The 20,743-nt window shown below is 33.9% G+C and overlaps 1 protein-coding gene and 1 long non-coding RNA gene across 2 annotated transcripts; both read left to right on the forward strand.

Annotated features, from left to right (window-relative positions):
• Positions 1–261: 261 nt before the first annotated feature.
• LOC146913556 (uncharacterized) lies at positions 262–6,555 on the forward strand. Its single transcript, XR_015016196.1, has 2 exons — positions 262–687; positions 6,299–6,555. It is a non-coding gene; the product is annotated as an uncharacterized LOC146913556 (long non-coding RNA).
• Positions 6,556–9,173: 2,618 nt separating this feature from the next.
• Positions 9,174–10,947, forward strand: LOC146913557 (methyl-CpG-binding domain-containing protein 4-like). Its single transcript, XM_085720076.1, has 2 exons — positions 9,174–9,412; positions 10,194–10,947. The coding sequence occupies exons 1-2, from the start codon at positions 9,377–9,379 to the stop codon at positions 10,680–10,682; spliced, it is 525 nt and encodes a 174-aa protein (XP_085576202.1). The 5' UTR covers positions 9,174–9,376; the 3' UTR covers positions 10,683–10,947.
• The last annotated feature ends 9,796 nt before the right edge of the window (positions 10,948–20,743 follow it).

The following is a 20,743-nucleotide window of genomic DNA, read 5'->3' on the forward strand; positions in this document are numbered from 1 at the left end:
ACCCTTGTTCTTCAGATTGAGTGCAGTATTTATAGAAGTCATGGGCCTTGTAACATCCCGCTCGTCTGCTAATGGAAATTTTACCTGTTAAGTGTATCAGAGGACTCAGGTTCATGGAAAGTAAGTAGTGGGAGATATTTTATGACATGTCAGCATAATACGGGAAAAATATTAGAGTCGTTTTAAAAACGCTTGAGACAAGGGCAAAGTGGTAATTGCACGCCAAAGGATATTTATTTGGATTTGGTCTCGAAATCATTCATTTTCCATTCACTTTCTCTCTCTAGGGTTTGAGTTTGGCAATTGCTCTCCCCTCTCTCTAGAACTCACACGCCCTCCTTCTCTCTTTCTCTTCCTCAATTCTTCTCAAACTTCTTCCAAAATCATGAATCATGTTGTATAAGATTCCTTCAAGGTCTTTAGTTGCTTGGGAGCTTGGGATTTGGTTTGATTTCCTTACTTCTCATCACTAAGAGAATCTCAAGAAGATAGGGTGATGATTGGAGCAAGGTTTGAGCTTGGTAAGGTTCCTTCTTGGTCAAGAATTAAAGGAAAGATGATTTGAAGTGGGCTTGAAGAGCTAGAGTATGGATTGTGATACTTTGAGCTTTGGAAGCAAGCTAAGTTTCAATATGTGAAGTGATGAGGATGCTTGAAAGCTTGGGGATCAAGTGCAAATCATATTATGTGAGTTCCATAGATAGATTACCCACCCTTGGGTTTGTTTAATCTTGTGAAGAATAATGATTTATGTTAAGTTTAGTTTTTATGAAACTTTAGTACCCCAAGTCAATCCTAGTTATTTATATGTTAAAATTGCCATGATATATGTTTAATTAAGTCTATACAAGTTGTTGGATGTGTTTGGTGCATTGCAGGGTCAAAGTGGACGAGTTTTGGGTCGAAAATGGCGAAAACCCGCAGCAAAAATCACTGAAAACGCAGAATTCGCAGCGCTGCGCCTGAACAAGGGCGCTAGGCGCCCAAAGTCAGAGAGGCATGCGCTAGGCGCCCTCCCTCTGGCGCCAGGCGCCCCAGACAGGACAACGTTCGCGTTGTTCTGCGCTCGGGTGCTTAGGGGCAGTCGCGTGGGGGTCCGAGGCGATCGTTTCGAAGTATTCTTTGACTGTTTTCACTTATTTTTCAACTGGAATAAACTTGGCTTTATGAAATCATAGAATTTTCTAAATGGCTTAAGTCTTGGGTTTTGGCATTTTTGGTCCTTAGAAATTATTGGAAATTTGCACACATCGTCAATTGATCCTTGCATCATTAATCGTGGCAATCTTAGCATGTATCACAAGGATGGCTCAGGAGAGTTTAAGCATGATGGGGTAGTAATGAACTAAGAAAGGGAATGTATGTAGAGCCTCAGCTTAGCTAGTCGAGAACTAGAAGATAGCATGTGACAAGTAAGGCAAATATAGGATATGGATCCCTAGAATGATAAGACGCGAAGTGTATTCTCTTCGCATATGATCTAGCATGCCTTAGCAAGTATGTGGGCCGTGGATTGACTAGTTGATTTATCCACCATGATTAGGTATGTTTATGAACAAGTATAGGTTACCGATAATCGGATCGATCAAGGTTCCGAGGTAAACATGTATGTATGATTATGTTTAACTTATATGCACGACAAGACCATGACTAATAAGTGTAGGTGACATGTCTCTTGATATCCACATCAGGGGGATACAAGGGGTTCTCATTATGAGTAACAAGACGTAGGTGCTCGTGTCTCTTGTTATCCACGCCAGGGGGATACGGGAGGTTCTCGACCTAAGGGGAACGGTTTAAGCCGCAAGGGACCCGCACGACACCGAGGGAGTCCGATGTACGTACATCGGTTATGTATGGGATTGATCTCGGGGTTACTCCACCCGGGACTATCCGTAAAATGAATCAAGATAACATTGTTTGTTCAACGCTGTTTTATCTTGGTTTTCGGGTGTCAAACATTGATTACGTTTGAACCTTTTTAACCGGTGATATCTCATTTTTTCGTGGGAAGGGAAAAAGTAAGCAAAACCCTTGAGAATCGAGGTCCGGGAGTTGTTTTCGCTACGGGAAGGTGTTAGGCACCCATAACGACTATAGTATCCTATAGGAACCGTCTTTATTTTCTACGTGCGCGCTTTATTTTTAAATGCTATTTGAAAAGTGATTATTTGAACCTAAGAGTTTCTAAGTCAAGAATTGAAGGGAGAAGAATTTTTTTGGATTTTTTTTTTAGTTGAATTGAAGGAATTTTGATTCCTTGCCTACGTACCCGTTTAAGGGATCAAATCCACCGTAGTTCTCTTCCAAAAAATGTTTTTGTTTTTGTTGGCTGATTTTAAGTTTGAAAATGGGATTTTGAAGAATAGAAAGAGGCCTCGAGGGCATGAGATTTAGAAAAGGTGAGGTGGAATTATTTATTTGCAAAATGTGGTCTAAGTATTATTAAGATTCATTAAGATTTTTTGTTTAAGAAAAGAAAAGGAAAATTCAATGGGATTTTGATCCCAAGGTTTATTAAGAAAAAATGTTTGAGTGAAGTTGTTCATATTTTTTGGAAAGAAGATTTTTCTAAGTATGAAGCCTAAACATTCATCTAAACATACAATCCTAAACACACATCTAAACATGCATATTCTAGCTACATACCTAAAGTGGTGTGTGTGCATGTGTCGGTGCTTGTGTCGGTGTACATTATTAGAGTCCATTGTCCTTATTACATCATTGGCCTAGATACATTCTATGGTCTTGCAAGAAATTTTAAAATTGCATGAAGTAAAGTATTACAAGAACTCCTAAGTCTTTACATTCTAATTTTTGCATGAAATTAAATTGCAAGAAAATAAAGCCAAGAATGTGAAATAGGATATGAGATGCTCATGGGATGCATGAAACATGAAACAAAATGGTTAGTAGCACATGATAGAATAAAGGGGAATAAGGCAAAGGATACTATGGCTAAAGTATAGAAACTAACACAAAATAAAGCCCAAAGCAAGTGCAAACATGACTAAAATTCACCCCAAAATGCAAAAATCCTATTGCCTAAAATCCTCACATTTTCATACATTTTCCAAGGGCTTAGAATCAATTCTTAAAGTGAGAATTAAGATAATATGATGGACTTGACTTTTTAAGGTGGATTTAGACATATTTGCATTGTTTATTCACAAATGTGACTTGCAAACCAAGTAATTACCCAAGATCCACACACAAACATCAAAGTTATGTACAAACAGTGGCTAAATATTCATAAAAGCACATATCATGTATATCAAGTAGCCCTCAAGAACATGGCATAGAATTGAACAAATCTTTAGAGGCTTTTCACATAAAAACAAGAAATAATGCAAGAAAATGTGTTAACACCTCTTGGCAAAATTTTCAGTGAATTGAATGCATAGATGTATCACAAAATTACCAAGAAACATACAAAAATTTTTATAGAAATTTTAAAGGATTTTTAAAGGCTCAAGAGCATATGAAATTCCACTAACTTCAATTAAAATAGTAACAACTAGCAAGAAAATACCACACATATTTTTTTTTAACCAAGAATTAACACATAATACATCATAAAATGTCAAGAAAAGGATCTAGAACACATAGGAATTTTTTAGGAATTTTCAAGGGAATTTTTGATGAGACAGGGGTGTAAAAAGCATCAAGCAGTGTGGAAAATAGCAAAAAATCAGGTCAAAACAAAGGGACTAAGCCCAATCCAGCCCTGCATGGATCCTGGATCATCCAAACTCATCAGGATCGTTGGATTGATCCAGGATCCACAAACCCTAGATCAAACGGTTAGGAACACGGTTCAAAGGCAAACCAGACTGATTCAGGTGAACCGGTCTGGTTCACTCCCTCTATATATCCTAAGAGGCCGGTCTAGGCCTCATTCGTTCCATTCATTTCTCTCTCTAACTTCCTTCTAGTGAGAGAAGCTCTCACTTCTCTCCTTCGCCGGCGTTCTTCCCTTCGCTGTTTTCTGGAAAACAACGGCTGAGGAAGATGAAGATTCATCGGAATCTTCATCACCACCGCCGTGAATTCCAGATTCCGGCAACGCCTCAAACCAAACGGTTTGTATGGATCTAAACCCTAATCTACTTGTTTTTTCCCACAGATTACGAATATGAACTCAATTCCTAAAAATAAACGGTGAATCTTCGTAGATCTACGTTTTAGGGTTCGGTTTAAAACTTTTTTGGATCTTTTCAAAGTTCTTTCGCAGGAAACTGCTTCTATGTCACCGATCTATTCTGATTCACCGTTTATTTGTGTTGACAGACCTTCGCTGAGCTTTTTGCGATGAAAAACGAGGGAGTTTTGATGAATACCTGGTTTTAATCGAAGATTTCGAACAATAAGATCCTTGCAAGCTTCTGGTGAGTTTGGACCGAAAATAAATCGGTGTTCTCTCTTCTCCTTCTTCACTGGTTCGAAACTGACTTTGATTCCTCTTCTTTTCTTCTCATACTTGCTTCTTGTGATCGGCTTCGGCTTGAATTGCAAGAAGTTGAAGTATACGATTCGATGATGATGATTTCCGCAAGGAATCTCTGAGAACGAACACAAATTAAACCAAATTTGATAAGAGTTTTTCTGATTGAGACGATGATCTTTTGGTCTTCTGAAGGTTTCTTTTGATTTTGTGTGTTTGATGATGAATTCTGATAGAGAATTGGTATGAATTCGAGAGTTTTGTGGTGGTGATTGATTCTGTTACGGTGGCTTTCTGATTCTGTTACGGTGGTTTTTGATCCTTGTTATTGTGGTTAGGGTTTGGAAGAGAGAGAGAGTTGGTTAGGGTTTTCTGATGATGTGTCAGTGATTGAATGGTGTTGTTGTTCTGTGCATTGATGACTTGGCCCCTTATATAGGCTGCCATGTGGCCTCTGAGCCACTTAGGACCTGCCACGTATCTTGGACCCTACCTTGGACTGATTTTTGGACTTTGGGACCTTTGTGTAATTTTGAGAACTTCAAGGACTGACCTGCAAAAAAAAATATTAAGGACTAATCTGCAAATAAAAACTTAAGAAAAGTGAAATTTCGAAATAGGCAAAAAACTTAAAAAAAAATAAAATAAAATAAAACTTGAAATTAGAAGAAGGACTTAAATGCAATTTTTTGGAAATTTTGAGGACTTAAAAGAAAACTAAAAATAAAATTGGACTTAATAAAATTGGACTTAAAAAATGGTAAATTTGACTAAACGTAAAGTGAAACGATTAAAATTGACAAAACGGACTAAAATGAACCAATGGCTTAAATGAGGTACTTTAAAGTAACCTCTCTCTGCCAAAATTTCGCGTGAAATGACCAAAATGCTCCTGGGGCTTAAAACGACTAAAAACGACTCAAATGCAATTTTAAAATGGTTTTTAACAAGGAACTAAAGCAGGAGTTTATTTAAACCAATTGAAAAGACTCAAAGACAAATTTTAGAACTTAAACAAAGTTTTAACGCATGAAAAGACTAAAGTGCCCCTAGGGGCTAAACTGACTCAAAATGGCTTCAAATGCAATTTTTGAAATGGATTTTGACATAGAATTGTAATGAAGACTTATTCAAACAATGTGAAAGGACTCAAACAAATTTTTAAAAGACTGAAAGAAATTTTAACATAGGAAATGACTAAAATACCCTTTTGTGTGAATTTTGCAAATAACATTGAAATAAAATGCAGAGAAAGATGTAATTGATCAGAGATAGTTCAAATGGCTTGAAATGCAGGAAAAGAAGAATTGAGTTAGTATTTTTAGGTCCAAAATTAGGGTATAACAAACGCTAACCAATATGAATGAACTTAAGTACGTTTATGTATGTTATGATTATGATTATGAACATGTATGAACTCAGGTACGTTTATGTAAGAGAATAATAGCATTAGATGCTTTAAGATAAGTATAGGTTATGTATAGAGCAAGCTATGAACATGATACCGATGACGATCTTAGGTTCCCCTAATCGTCCGGTTTAGCATCGTGCCATGATTATGATATGTTAGGCCTCGGTACATGGAGTGTATTCTTGGCAATGCGGTTCTAGATTCCCCCTCGACCGCCTTGGCACGTATAGGAAGTGAAGCCTATAACAAGTGAGATAAGACTATGACGGCTTTAGTATACACTACCGTCTAAGTATGCAAGTCCCCACACACGTATAATCAACCGTCAGGTTGTAATGTAGACACGTGGTGACCGTAGGTTTTCCCTTGAGGTTGCCTATAGCCTAGGATTTAGGGGAACTCACTGAGACATTATGTCTCATCCCAATCCTTATTTGTTTCAGATAAGCAGGACGTTTATGCATGTTCGGAGCCGGATGGATATTACTTCAAGGGTTCGTTCGTAAAGCTGCAGGACGTTATGGACTTCAAGGATGTATTTTTATGTATGGAGGTGTTGTGTTGTATTATTATTTATACGAACGTAACTTGATGTAAATATTATTCATTCGAAGTTTTTAATTGTTGTATATTTTAATGTATCCAGTACTAATATCAACGCACGTGCTAGACTTTCTAGATACGTCTGGTATGGGTGTTAGAGGCCTGACCCGTCAAAATCGCGCCGCGCCTTGTATATTGGCGTGCCGCGATTTGCCTTAAACAGAGATGTTGTAATTTTGCTTCCAAAATCGCGGCAAGGCTGTAAATTGGCGTGGCGCGATTTTCTTTGTACAGACTTCAATATTTCAGCTTTTTGCACTCCAGAACAGTATAATTTGCATGAGAACTCTATCAAAATGGCACAATAAGTCCTAAAAATTACGTAATGACAGCATGTCATCACCTACATCATTCATTACAGTCTTGGTCTTAAACATTCATTAAAGGTTAAACCTATACATGCTTACTCATTTACCACGGGTTCATAATCTACCCGATTAGTGGTAAACTATCTTCTTGATCATTCTTAATCATATGTTAAGAGATTAACTTATCAATCCACGACTTATCATACTTGCATGGTCATTATTATTCATGTGCGAAGAGAATATACTAATTACTTCGCGTCTTATCATACATTGGACTCATGCTTAGCATTCTAGTTCTCGACAAACTATGTCAAGGCTCTACATTCATCCCCTTTCTCAGTTCATTGCTAATCATGTTCGTATAAAACTCTCATAAGCCGTCCTTGCCATATAAGCTACGATTGCCATGATTTTCGTTTCAAGGATCGTTTGATGTTATGTGCATTGATTAGATGTTGTTTAGGGGTTATATAGTTGGAACACATCATAAGAAAGGCCTTGAAATGCACTACGGCCCCTTAACAAGCCAACAAGCCATAGAAAAGTGGGAGGTGGAAGAACCAACTCGCCTATGGCGTGTTTCTGTTATGGGGAAACTCGATATAAGCGAGTTTTAGGCTTATGGCGAGTTTCTTCGGGTCTGTAGTGCATATTTTGTATTTTTGACCCAAACATCATCCAATTTGATCATGTAATGCATCATACACATCCAGCAACTTATATAAACATCATAAAACATCTTACATGGCAATTCTAACATATAATCAACAAGATTGGAATTTGGGTACTAAAATCTCATCATTCTAAACATAACACAATTCAAGGTTTTCTCACTAGAATTGCACAAACCCAAGGTAGGAAATCTATCTATAGAACTCACCTAACATGTTTCTTGTGATTCCTTCAAGCTCCAAGCTTCCCAAAGATCAAACCCTAGCTTATGAATCCAAGCTTTAATCCATTCTCTTGGTTGTTTCTTGCTTGCTAAGACACCATAATTCAAGCTTGATTCACCAATTACATGTATTTGGAAACTTTGATGGAAGAAGATTGAGGGAAGGGGGTGGTTCTAGAGAGAGAAGGAGGAGAGAATTCCTCAAAGAAAACCTAGAGAGAGAAAGAGCAAGAAATTATGAAGATTTAGCCCAAAAATCACTTATATACCCCTTTTCGTAAAAGTACCAAAATGCCCTTCGTCTTAATGTGTTTATACCGACACTGATACATAAACCATACTTAACTGATATCGTTTGATAAATATTCTACGTCCTACTCGCTTTCCACGAACATTTGTCCTCTGACACATTTGACTGATAATATTCCATTAGCTGACTAGCAGGATGTTACAAATACCTAGGGTTTTTTCTTAGGATGTTGAATGGTATTAAGATTATTTATGCAATTTACTCAGTTTAATAGCGGGTATGGATATTTGCGGGTGTGGATACCATTAAATCCGTATCCATATCCATTAATTAGCGGGTAGTTAAAAAATCCATTTATTTTATCCATAGATATCCATTAAGGTATCCGCTCTGTGTCCGTGACGGATTTTATCCGCGAATGTCCACGGGTGTGGATTTTTTCCCGTTCCTAATTAGTTATAATTCAAACATGAATGGCATCCTCTTAAAAAAAACATGCTTGGCAACCTCAATTTGTTTATTCAACTGTTAATTTTACTTTATTTTAATTGGAGTTTTTTTTTTTTTTTGCTCTTGAAAGAAAAACTTGTCTACTCTTTTTGTTACAAAAGTGAAATAGGTTGGTTTGTGGGTCAATTTTATACTTTTTATTGTTAAAGGTTAATAGCATATTTGACCATTTGAAAACTATCAGATTTGCGTTTACTTTTTTTAGGGTAGATTTGTGTACTTAGAAAAGAATTCGATTATGACACATCATAGAATCTTACTTTCAGACAGCTTTGGATATTATTGCGGATACTAATAAGAATGAATTTTATCCTCATGCAAACTTGTTCTCTCTCGTTAATAGGCTCTTTTCTCTTTCTTGGGTGTTATCCCTTAATCATACTTTGAGTGAAGACAATGAATGTGCTGACTAGTTGACCTAGTTTGGTGCTAACAATGTTGATTCCTTGAAGATGTGGATGTATCATCCTCCTTAGTTAAATATCACTCTGCCTGTGGATATAGATTTTAAGGTATTTAGATAACGGATTGCTTAGTTTTTTTATTTTCCCCTTGATAAAGAAAAAAAGAAGTCGATTGTGACAATGAAAATAACATAAACCGCTAGGTAGCTGTGTAAATGTAAAAATATTGAAAACTAACAGTGGTAAATTGGGTTAATTAATAGAATGGTGGTGTATGAGTAATATTGAGGGTGTTAATAAAGTAAGTTTGTAGAAACATATTATCAGAATGGTGGTGTATGAGTAATATTGACGGTTTTAATAAAGTAAGTTTGTAGAAACATTTTAATGAGATGAGAAAGTTACTAGGCCCATTAAGATGAGGGAAACCTAGCCCATTTAGTGAGACTATATATGGATAACTCTAGTAAGAAATTAGGGTTGAACATTCATTTCATAAACTTCACAAAAAGCGGCTGGTGAGAGAATAGAGAGATTTGTTTGCTAAATCAATGGCAGGCTCCAAAACTCCAACTTCTTCTAGCAAGGTACTATTACTAACTATTATTTTCAACACTCGATTCCTCTCTTTTTTTTTTTAGGGTTTTCTCATCCCTTAATTTTCAACTATTTTTCTTGATCCATTCTTGTTAACTCTTCTGGGATGATGTTCTTTTTTAGTTTTAGGGTATATAGTTACTTGTTAATTGAATCAGAAGGATTTAGATCCTCTAATTGTAGGTGATTTTGAATTTAATTCTGAACCCCGGGGCGAAAGAAAAAAAAGTTTTGTTTTGTGTGCAGATTTGTCTTTCACCTGGATCTTGTGAGAAACAAGAAAAAATTATGTGTTAATTTCATAATCAATGTTGAATTGAATGAAATCTTATAGATTTGTCTTTCATAACAAGAATAAAAAATGCAAGCTTATAGAATCAATGTTGAATTGAATGAAAGTTTTCATATTTGTTGTGAAATTTTTTCTCTTCCAACCCGTTGATTTGTCTGGATTTCAAAATTGTACGAGTAAAAGAGGGTTATTTTTGCACGTCTGCATTATCCATGTTTAAGTCTTGCACGAATAATTTGGTGGGTGACCTGATTGGATAGACTGTGATATCATATTAGGTTTTTATATTGAGTCTAAGTCATCCCAGAACCGGCTTATAAGGTGTCATCATTCTTCATAAACCTTTTTCAGAGCTTATCACTTTTAAACACGGGACTTGGTTTTTTTATCAATAGTATAGATTATTAAGTCTTTATTGGATTTAATCTAAAAGCTGAACTTCTGCTGCTTTATAAACTGATGGTGAATTATTGTGACAGAGACCAGTGATGTCCCAAGATGATATATATGTGGCACAATGCAAACTTTGCATGAAATTTAGAGTGATTGATACACAGGAGGAGTTTGAGGAGATCCTTCATAAAATCAAACGAGAGCCTTTTGATTGTAGCAAAAAGGCTAATCGTAGTTGTGATGATCCTACTGATATAGAATATGATTCTTCTCGGACATGGGTCAAATACAAGCCTAACATACCAAAGACTCCAAAAGGATTCAAGAGAATCTCAGAGCTTAGAGATGATTACTCTAAATTGGACTCTTACTACATCACACCTACAGGTAAACAACTGAGATCCCGCAATGAGATAGCAGCATATCTTAAAGATCATCCACAACCCAGTGGTGTATCTGCTTTGGATTTTGATTTTTCATCCCCAAAGGTCATGCAAGACACCGTCCCAGAATTTATTGTGAAACAGAAGGATTCTGCAAACAAAAAAGCTAAGATAGATAAAGATGAAGTTTGAGAAATGTCATCACAAGGTTGTTGCATTTTGTTGTTCTTGATGCTAATTATGGTTGGTTTGTTTGTAATATATTATTTCTAGATATTGTGTTATGGAAAACCAATTCAGTGGTATTGAAACAAATTTAACTTTAGTTATGGTGGTCCATTGTAATTGTAACCTAAACATGTATTTGCAGGCTCTTTATGTTGTAACCTAAATACATGTTGTACTCTATCTTTATAAAAAAATATAATTTATAGTTATGTGGTGATAAATGTTAGAATTAATACTATAAAAAAAAAAAGCAGAAAATAAAATAACATTGATTTTTATTTAACTGCATTAGTTTAGATGCACCCTACAATAATGCAGGACAAGTACACTGATATAGGGTGTATAAAAACCCAGTTCATATTATATAATCTGAAATGCTTATGTACATTTTTGTAATCCGAAGTGTCTCAGTGCCTGAACAGAACACATAATTATGAACATTAAACCATGGTTCAAAATATCAAACCTAAAGGAAATCCCATTTTGGTATAAGAGATATATTTGGCTGACTATCATTAGGAACACCGTCATCATCCAACTGTAACCTCTTACATTGAGTGTGAATTTCATCCAAGCAAGTTGAGCTATTGAGCTTGATTTTCTTGGTAATTGTAAATGCACACAACAATTAGTATATGATCCAAATTAAGAAACCACATTTAGGTTTATTCGTGCCACACCCAACTACTCAATCCGCCTTGTCTGTGAGAAAATGCAAAGCATTTCTTGATATGTTTCTAACCTATTTAGACCGCACCAACTTTCCTTTGAACCTATAGTCAAGTAGGATCATGCTAATCTAAAACAACACGTGTATTTGAGTATGCTATGAATCTAACTTGTTGTGAATGGATGTCCACTTTTTACATATATCACCCATACTAGTATACAGATACTTTTTTGATTGTGAGCAGATTCAACTTTGTTTGTTGGATTATATAAGCTGAAATGTTTTGGGTCTTTGAATTATATAATCTGAATTGGAATTTTTTCCAGTATCTGGGCTGCCAATCCAGAGGAGAGTTCCTCTTTTCATATTATATGACCTGAAATGCTTAAAAAGGCTACATAGGTAGAATTTAGAGATTTGAGACTTTTTTGACAACTAAAATCATCTATAAACCTAAGATTTTACTGTCTGATAAGATTTTCCCCTCAACTGAAGCGACACTTTTCTTTCATTTCAACCACCCAACTTGAATTTGATAATTTTCATCTCCTTTTATTTTCTCCGTTATTTTGCACTATAAACCTAAGATATTTAAATGGTACCACTTGTGGTATGATATGATCTCCAAATTTTACATTTGCGCTGGAAATGCTTCACCTCTTGTTAAAATTACATTCTATATACTTTGTCTTGCTTTTACTAAAGGGAAAATTATATGTTACTAAGGTCTGTCTCCAAGTCTCTTATCTCCTATTTAATTCTCCCTTTGACATTTCAAGTAGGACTATATCATCTACAAAAAATATACATCTTAATGCTCGCTCTTGGATGTGTTCAGTAAGTACAACCAAAACTAAGGTCAAAAGATAAGGGATTAGTGTTGATCCTTGGTGCAATCCTATTGTTATAAAAAACCTTCGGTGTCTCCACCTTGTGTCCTCACAGTAGTCGAGACCCCTTCGTACATATTATTGATAGCTCGAATATAGGTCATCCTAACACCTTTCTTCTTCAGGGCTTTCCACAAAATCTCTTTAGTCTATCTATCTAGTCGAGACCCCTTCGTACATATCCTTGATAGCTCGAATATAGGCCACCCTAACACCTTTCTTCTTCAGGATTTTCCACAAAATCTCTTCTGGCTCTCTACCATATACCATCTCCAAATCAATGAAATTAACTAAGTACAAGTCATTTTGATCCATTTGGTACAGCTCCATCACACTTCATGGTAAGTATATGAAGGTACGAAAAACACAAGAAGGGATGGTTGAATTGTGTTAGCTTTTTCTTCTTTTTAAAACTAAGTCAAATGTTCAGAGTCTGATAGAGTTCAGAGTCTGGAACAGAGTTCATAGTCTTATGCAGCGGATAATGTAAAGAGAGAGAGAGAGAGAGAGAGAGAGAGAGAGAGAGAGAGACACACACACAAAGCAATTATACAGGTTCTTTCCACAATTCGGAAGTAGTCTTGTCCCCCTTGCACTTTCAAGGAGAGTTCACTAAAATCAATATCTGATTACAAATGCTCAAGCACAAAAGCAAGAGACTTCAAACTACTCAAGCACAAAAGCAAGAGATTTCTTATGCTCAAGCACAAACGCAAGAGACTTCCTATGTTCAAGCACAAAAGCAAGACACAGAAAAATGTTCGAGGTTGAACATTTGATATACAATCAGTGGTGTTCACAAAACAAATCAGATACATACTCTTTAAGACTCTAGAATTTCTAAGGTATGAAAGTTGTTAAGATATTCAAAGTGATCTTTGATATGAAAACAATTCAACAGAGTTTTGGCACTTGTAAATTGTTCTTGAGTCTCTTACGATCTTCAAGTCTTCACTCCTTTATATAGAGATGTGAGAGATACGTTGAGGATTCTCAGCACATCAAAAGGAGTCGTTGTTGAAGCTTGATAATCACCAATGATCTGTTGCTTGATTTTGTTATTGTCCTTGGAGAGAACAATTTCAAATTCATTCCATGAATAGAGAATAACCAGCGTAGACACAACTGTTATCTTGTACTAATGCATAAATGAAGAGTGAAGTAGTGGTTGTACAATTGTACTATGTCCTCTTCTTGTGCTCTTCAATGGATAAGCATCCAATGCCTTCTAATTCCTCTTAAATAGTCGTTGCTCCATGCTTCTATTCCTTCTGCAATGATGTGTATTCAAAATAAGAACTTTTAACTAACTGCAGCTTCCAGTCTTCAGACTTTGATGAACTTCGACTTCTGATGATCTTTAGACTCTCTGATGACGTCAGCTTCTGGCAGTCAGCTTCTGATGGTCTTTAGACGTTGTTGGTCTTCAGACTCCGTCTTGCAATATAAGTTTCCTTTGTAAATTCCTTTGCTCTCTTTTGTTCTTTCAGAACGAATTACTTGAATTAAGACTTATAAATTTTAGTCTATGATCATGCACACTTAAACAAATATTAGCATATCCAATTGACATTTTAATACCTTGTTATCATCAAAACTTAAGGTGGTAATGTTAAACACATTTTGTTCCAACAATATATTGCTTTCATTGTCGATCTCCCAGACATAAAACTGAGTTAGTTTTCACTAACTTGAGTCTCTTTTCTTAGTCTATGTTCAATCACTTTTTTCCATAACTTTATGGTATATGACTCAAAAGTTTAATTCCCAATAATTCACGCAATTTTGTATATCCTCTTTGTTCTTAAAGATTGGCACTAAAGGGCTCCATCACCCGGCATTTGCTTTGACGTCATAATGTAGAGAGCACGTGAAAACCATAACGGATGGGAAAATAATTTTTCTTGAATGTGGGACACTGAGCTTACGAGAGATTGTAGTAGAACAAGATTGCTATTTTTAGGTGGTTAATTTCCACTTACACTTTGGTAAGATGAGCTATGCATTTTTCTATTGAACTTGAATATTTTAAATAGCAATAGTTTTGAGACACTTCGACAGTGTTCAAACCCAAATAGGTCATAAGAAATTGACATTTTCTTTTCTAAGTCTTGAATGTTGAGAAATAATAAAGACACTCCATCCACTGCACAATAGGTGTTACATTTGCTTATTTCACACATGTTAAGAAATTGTAATAAGTAGAAGAAATATAATTTTATCACATTATCCTATTAAATATTTGTGTGTTCACTAACGTAGTGTGACACAAATAGTAGATACTTGAGCTCCTTAACTATTTGGTCCAAGGTTCAATTCTGACCAATGTGTATGAAAAAACATTTTGTTGGGAGAGGTCAACTCCATAAATGGATCTCAGTATCTCGAGAAGATTAGTCTCCGCAATTGCACCAGAAGGATAAAAAATTGTGTTCACTATATATTACCATAAATGTAAAATGAAAATTCTTGTGAACTTAGCTCAGTTGGTAGGGACAATGCATAATATATGCAAGGTCTGGGGTTCAAACTCCGACCACTAAAAAAATGTAAAATGAAATATAATGATTTAAGAATATATTCCTAGAACCTAGAAAAAAGTTGAAATAATGACAGAAATTAGAGACAGATAAAATAAAATAAAATCGGTTATCAAATTGATCGCCCTAACACTTAGCGTCAAAATTAGAGATAACTTTTATTTTATTTCCTCTAAATTTTTGTTGTTTTTTCAACTTTTTTTAGTAGTATGTAGATAATAAAATTAATTAAAAATTACTATTGGAAAAAATTAATTGAGTATTACATTCAACTTGGAGACAATAATAAATTATACCCAAAATCTATAAGCTTCACAGTTCACATGGAAACAAAAAAGTAAAATCCCAGCTGGATTTTAGAGTAAAACTATACCAATGTCAATTTTATACCCTTGAAATTAATCATGAGCACAATTTGAAAAAACCAACATAACCCATATTGGAATTCTCATTTCTCAAAATGGTTGCCTAACCTGTTGTTCCCTAGTCAACAAAATCAATAATCCTCAAACCCATTAAAATATTATTCACAACAAAATATGTCACATCACAGAATCTATCATAGAGATGCAAATGTATTATTTAATTGACATGCCAACCAATTAAACTTATGTATCTCACATGGTATTTCTATGTTAGTGTGCCCCTTCTCTAATGTTTCTATTATTATTATTATTACAACTATTATTATAAACTTCAAAAGAATCCAAGAAAATTTGTTACAAACATCCGTCTGATTTGTATTGGTTATATTGGTCGGTGTGGGGACCAAATTGTAGAATTATTCTTTGAGTTTTGGTATCTCTGTTCCAGAAATCTACTCAGGAATCCACGTACTACTCATGCACTTTCATCCAAATCTTGTACTTGTTTTCAAGTGTTTTATAAATACAAAATCTTCTTCTAATCACTAAGTATTTTTCTCTGACACGGTGGATCTCATCAAGAATAATATGGAGTGGAAAGGGTTTGTGGTCAAATGTAATATAGGGTTTCTTTGCTCATTTCATATATGGTTTGCAAATCCTACTTAGTATATTATTGGTAAGTAGTTTAAATAATCACTTAAGTTTGAGTTATAAAAAAATGTTAGACATGTCAATTTTATTTTTTACGTATATAAATTTTCCTGTTGGTTCATCCATTTTCATCTATGATGATTTTTTTATTGGAAGAATTGTTTTGCTTTGAAATGATGTAAGAGCAGCTTAAAAAATTTAAAATTGTGATGCGTCACTATTTTACATGGACTATACGATAATCGATGTAAAAAAGTCTCATAAAATCTGCATTTTGTATTAATGGGAGTATCCCTTATAGTACTCTTTGATTAAGATATGCTACTTTATTTGTTAAAAATAATCATCACTGACTCAGCATGACTATGCAATAGATACTAGTTGTATTAGAAGATAGGCAAAGCATTTATTTGATATTCTTCTTTATATTCTTTCTGTTTTCTTTTTGAGCAATTTTATTTGTTATTATACAACATGTGAAGATTTACACAAAAAAGATAGGAAAAAAAATGAACATCAAATATTATGTCCGAGAATATTCTCCCATCTAATGCTATTATAAACAAGTTTTCACACAAAGCTTATTTTACTCTAAATTCTTAGATTTTCTTGTTGAGGTCATGTTGAGAATTGTCTCAAAATTTATTATTGAAGGTTCGTAAAAAAATTGTGGCACGCTTTGGAGAAATTGGGGCCCTATTTTGGTTCACAATTTGGGGTTTTGATTAGACAGAAATCGGGGCACGATTTTGTGGATAATGTTAGTAATGTACTGTGTACTGACGGGAAAACGTGGCACGATAGGTGAAAATCGGGGTACGATTTTCTCAAAATCTGAGTACTATATCTTCATTCTTCATGTTTTGTGTAGAGCTTCAAGAGAGAGAAACTTGAGAAATCAAAGAAGATAAATTTAGGGTTGAGGGTCTTTTATGAGGGTTCCTTTATAGGTTCTCTTGCGTTCCAAAACATTTGTAAACACCTTGGATGAGTAAAATCATTGAGTCTCTTGTTCCCGGAAGAGACTGTGAAAATTGTAGAAATTAGATTTTGTTCTTGGAGAGCTTGTTGAAACTAATTTTTGTAACCCTTCTGTATCTCTTTGTAAAGAACTCATTGATAGTGGTTTGGAGAGACAAATCTCTCCCCCATAATAGGTCATTGTTGAGCCGAACTAGGTAAATATTTCTTGGTGTGTTTGTTTCTCTTCTCTCTTTATTTTTCGCTTGTGGTTTTATGCTTTTCACCTTATTTCTAGATTAGATCTAGGTTCGTTATTGTTGTTGTTGCTTGAGGTTACTTTGATATTGGTTACTACTTTCCTTTAGCTCTACACATCTAAGTTTATTGTTATGAGATTTGGGTCAGAATTCACAGTAGGTCAATTCAATCTCTCGAAATAGACATTTAATGTTACAATATTTATTTTGTAATATTGAGTTAAGACCGATTCAAATTCTAAAATATAACAAATCATTTAACATAATGGTAATGAAATCATCTCTAGTTTGTTTGCAACCAATAGAAATGCGTTTATCCATATACAAATACACATATAATCAAAAGATTTTATATGATTTTTTTGAAGTAAAATATTATTTTAATGAGAGTAAAGATGTACTTGAACCAAAATAGTAAAATGTATACAAACTTATGTACAATTATGTTATTTGAACGATCCTTCTGGGACAACCAATATATGAAAGAGAATTTATGTATTGACACTCGAACTAAAGCTTGACATTGCTTTGTATGTCTTGGTTGTTCAATTAACATACATCACATATACCTTTGATTAATAAAACAACCCAAAATAGGGCAGTTGTTAGCATTTGTAGTGAGGCCAAAGTCCCAAAAACGAACAAGTCAACACTTTTCTTTCCTTGTTCTCTCCTTCTCTCTCTCCTCTTTTGATTATTTTTGTATTTTCTAATGAAGAGAGAGAGTAAAATTAAGAGAGAACGAGAGAAATCAGAAGGAGAGGAGATCCAAGTTTGCCAGCCAATGTGTGTTTGAAATGCAAGAATAATTAATAAGTATATAATCTTTTTTTTTTTTTTTTGAAATAAAGTATATAATCATTTCATGATGACTTATGTGAATGAATGCAAATATTCACATGTGAAAGAATGCAAGTATTCACATGAAAGAATGCAACTATTCATAAAACGGCACAATTAAGTTTCGGTAAGTATTTATTATTTTTTTGAACAATTAAGTTTTGGTAAGTATCGGTGACTTGATGGAAGTTACTAACACATGTATGCTTCTTCAATGAAGTTTCTCTAACAATTAAGCATAAAAATGGATCATACGAAAAAAGGAGATAGATTGAGAATCCAATGATTGTGGCTTATACTTTCTATCATTGATGATGAATGTACGCCATGTACTATCTTTATTACGTTGAAATCATATTATAAGATCTTTATAATTGATTTTTTTTTGAATGTAAAGATTATGGGTTTAGTTCTTTTTTCCTGACCCGATTGTGACGATTTTGAAGAAGCTAAAGATTTTAATTTTTCCAAGAAACATAAGAGAGAAATGTTCAAAGTTGCACTATATTGATGAGAAAAAGGAAAGTTGTCGCCCAACTTTTCTTTCTTATGCTTTATTTTTTGTTATTGCAACACATGTTTGACTCATTTGTAGTTTTTCTTGGGATAGTGGTGGGTGTTAGGCACTGCACACAATAATATTTCACCCGTGTATAATTATAAGACTCTTTTAAAAAAAGTTTGGTACCTATGAGACATTAGAATTTTTTTTAGATGTATTTATTACTTATGTTTTTCAAATATACCCTAATACTATCAATTTGCATTATATTATGAAAAGTTAACATTGAATGTACTTATACACAGAATAATTTAGTAATTTGTACACAAATTATACATACTAATTATACTACCATTTTTTTAATATACATAAAAAATAGGGAAATGCTTCTTATAGCAAAAGATTTCTTTCCGAATGCATCACGACTGAGTTGTATTGTATAACAGCGTCTTTAGTAGACCCTCCTATTTTTTATCCAACAGCCTATGTTGTCTGCCAAAGGAGATCTAAGCGTTCAATAACTTCGTGAAATTGCTTGCTATACATTTTTCGCTCGAAATAGCACTACCATAAAAGAATATCAAAGAGTCTTATAAAGAGGGATGGAGAGAGTATCCAATAGTAGTATTTAAGTTAGCAATCACATACTTCATTTAATACTAAATCCAATAGTCTTATAGTAGCATGCTCTAGAAAGAAAGAAAAAAAGTCCATATAGTAGCATGTGATTTTACCTAAAATGTCTCCTTATGGTCTTATCCCATCCAGTATTGTAATTTTTTTTTTTTGTTGAAACATCTCAATTTCCAATAGAATTACTGTATCATACTATATAGCAAATATCTTTGTCACCAATTAATGATACCATATATCAAATTGAAGTGAAGTCAAGAAACACAATCCTTTAAAGATGGAACGGCAACTATTATTCCTTATCATCATTTTTCCACTACAAGGGTATGAAGTAATATATTACGGCTGAATTTATATCAGTGTTGATCTTTATTGGTTTAAAAATTATCTAAAGGAAGAAGATTCAATGATCATGGTCATTTCTTACAAAAATCAAGAGGCATATAGCCGAAAAATTTCCCTATATTACTCCAAGAGAAATATTTAATAGATGAGTAAAAGATGAAGAATGCAAGTCAGAATGGAGTTAGATATGTTTCCAACCAGCCTCAATTCGAATATATTCTGTTTCACTTTTGTTTCTTAATTTCCCGACCCACATGTCCTGTCCCTCTTTTAGGTTACGATCATAAAGAATTTGAGAAGTAATATTTCTATGTCATCTTAAGCTGATCATTATAATATAATTAATTGGTTGATCTAAAGTGATGAATGACCTCCTGTTAAATATGAATTGTTTGTATAATCTGAATTCGAATCTTGTTTTGAACAATCTTTGGTAATACCTAACTTATTTTCCGATCAAATTCAGAATCATCATGTCTTTTTCCTTAAAAATAAAAGGTTTAAGATATAATAATTCTTTATACGAACCAACAACTATGTCTTATTCCATTAATTGGGGTCGTCTACGTTGTTGTTCTTATTTAGCATATAACATGCTTTTATTTTTCTTTTTCTTTTTTATTTTTTATACTGTATATTAGCTAGATAGAAGGCCACCAAGAAAAACAATATATATTGTTATATTATATGCAAAATTTTACTATGATAATTTGTGTGTGTCTAATACCTTTACCGTTTTTAGTCAAAATCAAATTTTATAATAATAAAAAATGGAGGATAAAAACAATATTTTATTATAATTTACTTAAAATAATAGGGTCCACCGTTGGTTGGACCAAATCTATATTAGACAACCCTTATTATTTTATCTTAATTTTTTATGTCTAATTAGTCATTTATTTATTTTTCCATGTGAAGTTAATTCCTTAAGTTATTAAACATCTCTAATGTTGGACTTAGTCTCCGTTTAGATTGCCTTATTTTTTAGCTTATGAAAAATAGTTAATGTAAATAAATAAGTTTTTATGTTAATTTATAAGTTTTCACTAGCAAAAATTGCATCTTCACACACTGTTTTGTCATAAACTACATTGATAAACTTATGAATAATACATAAAAACTTATTTATTTGCATAAGCTGTTTTGCATAAGCTCAAAATAGGGTAGCACTTGGGTGACATTGGGGTGCCAATGTCATGTGAGATTGGCCAACCACAATGTCACAAGTGTACAAAAAGACAAAAAATCATGATTTTCTTCTCTCTCACTTACAAGGATTTCTTTTGTTCTTTTTGTATACTTGTGACATTGTGGTTGGCTAATGACATTGTGGTTGGCTAATGTCAATAGACATTGGCACCCCAAT

This window comes from Medicago sativa, chromosome 6, assembly GCF_051527215.1.
Source record: "Medicago sativa cultivar Bolivia chromosome 6, Bolivia_mono, whole genome shotgun sequence".
NCBI lineage: Eukaryota > Viridiplantae > Streptophyta > Magnoliopsida > Fabales > Fabaceae > Medicago > Medicago sativa.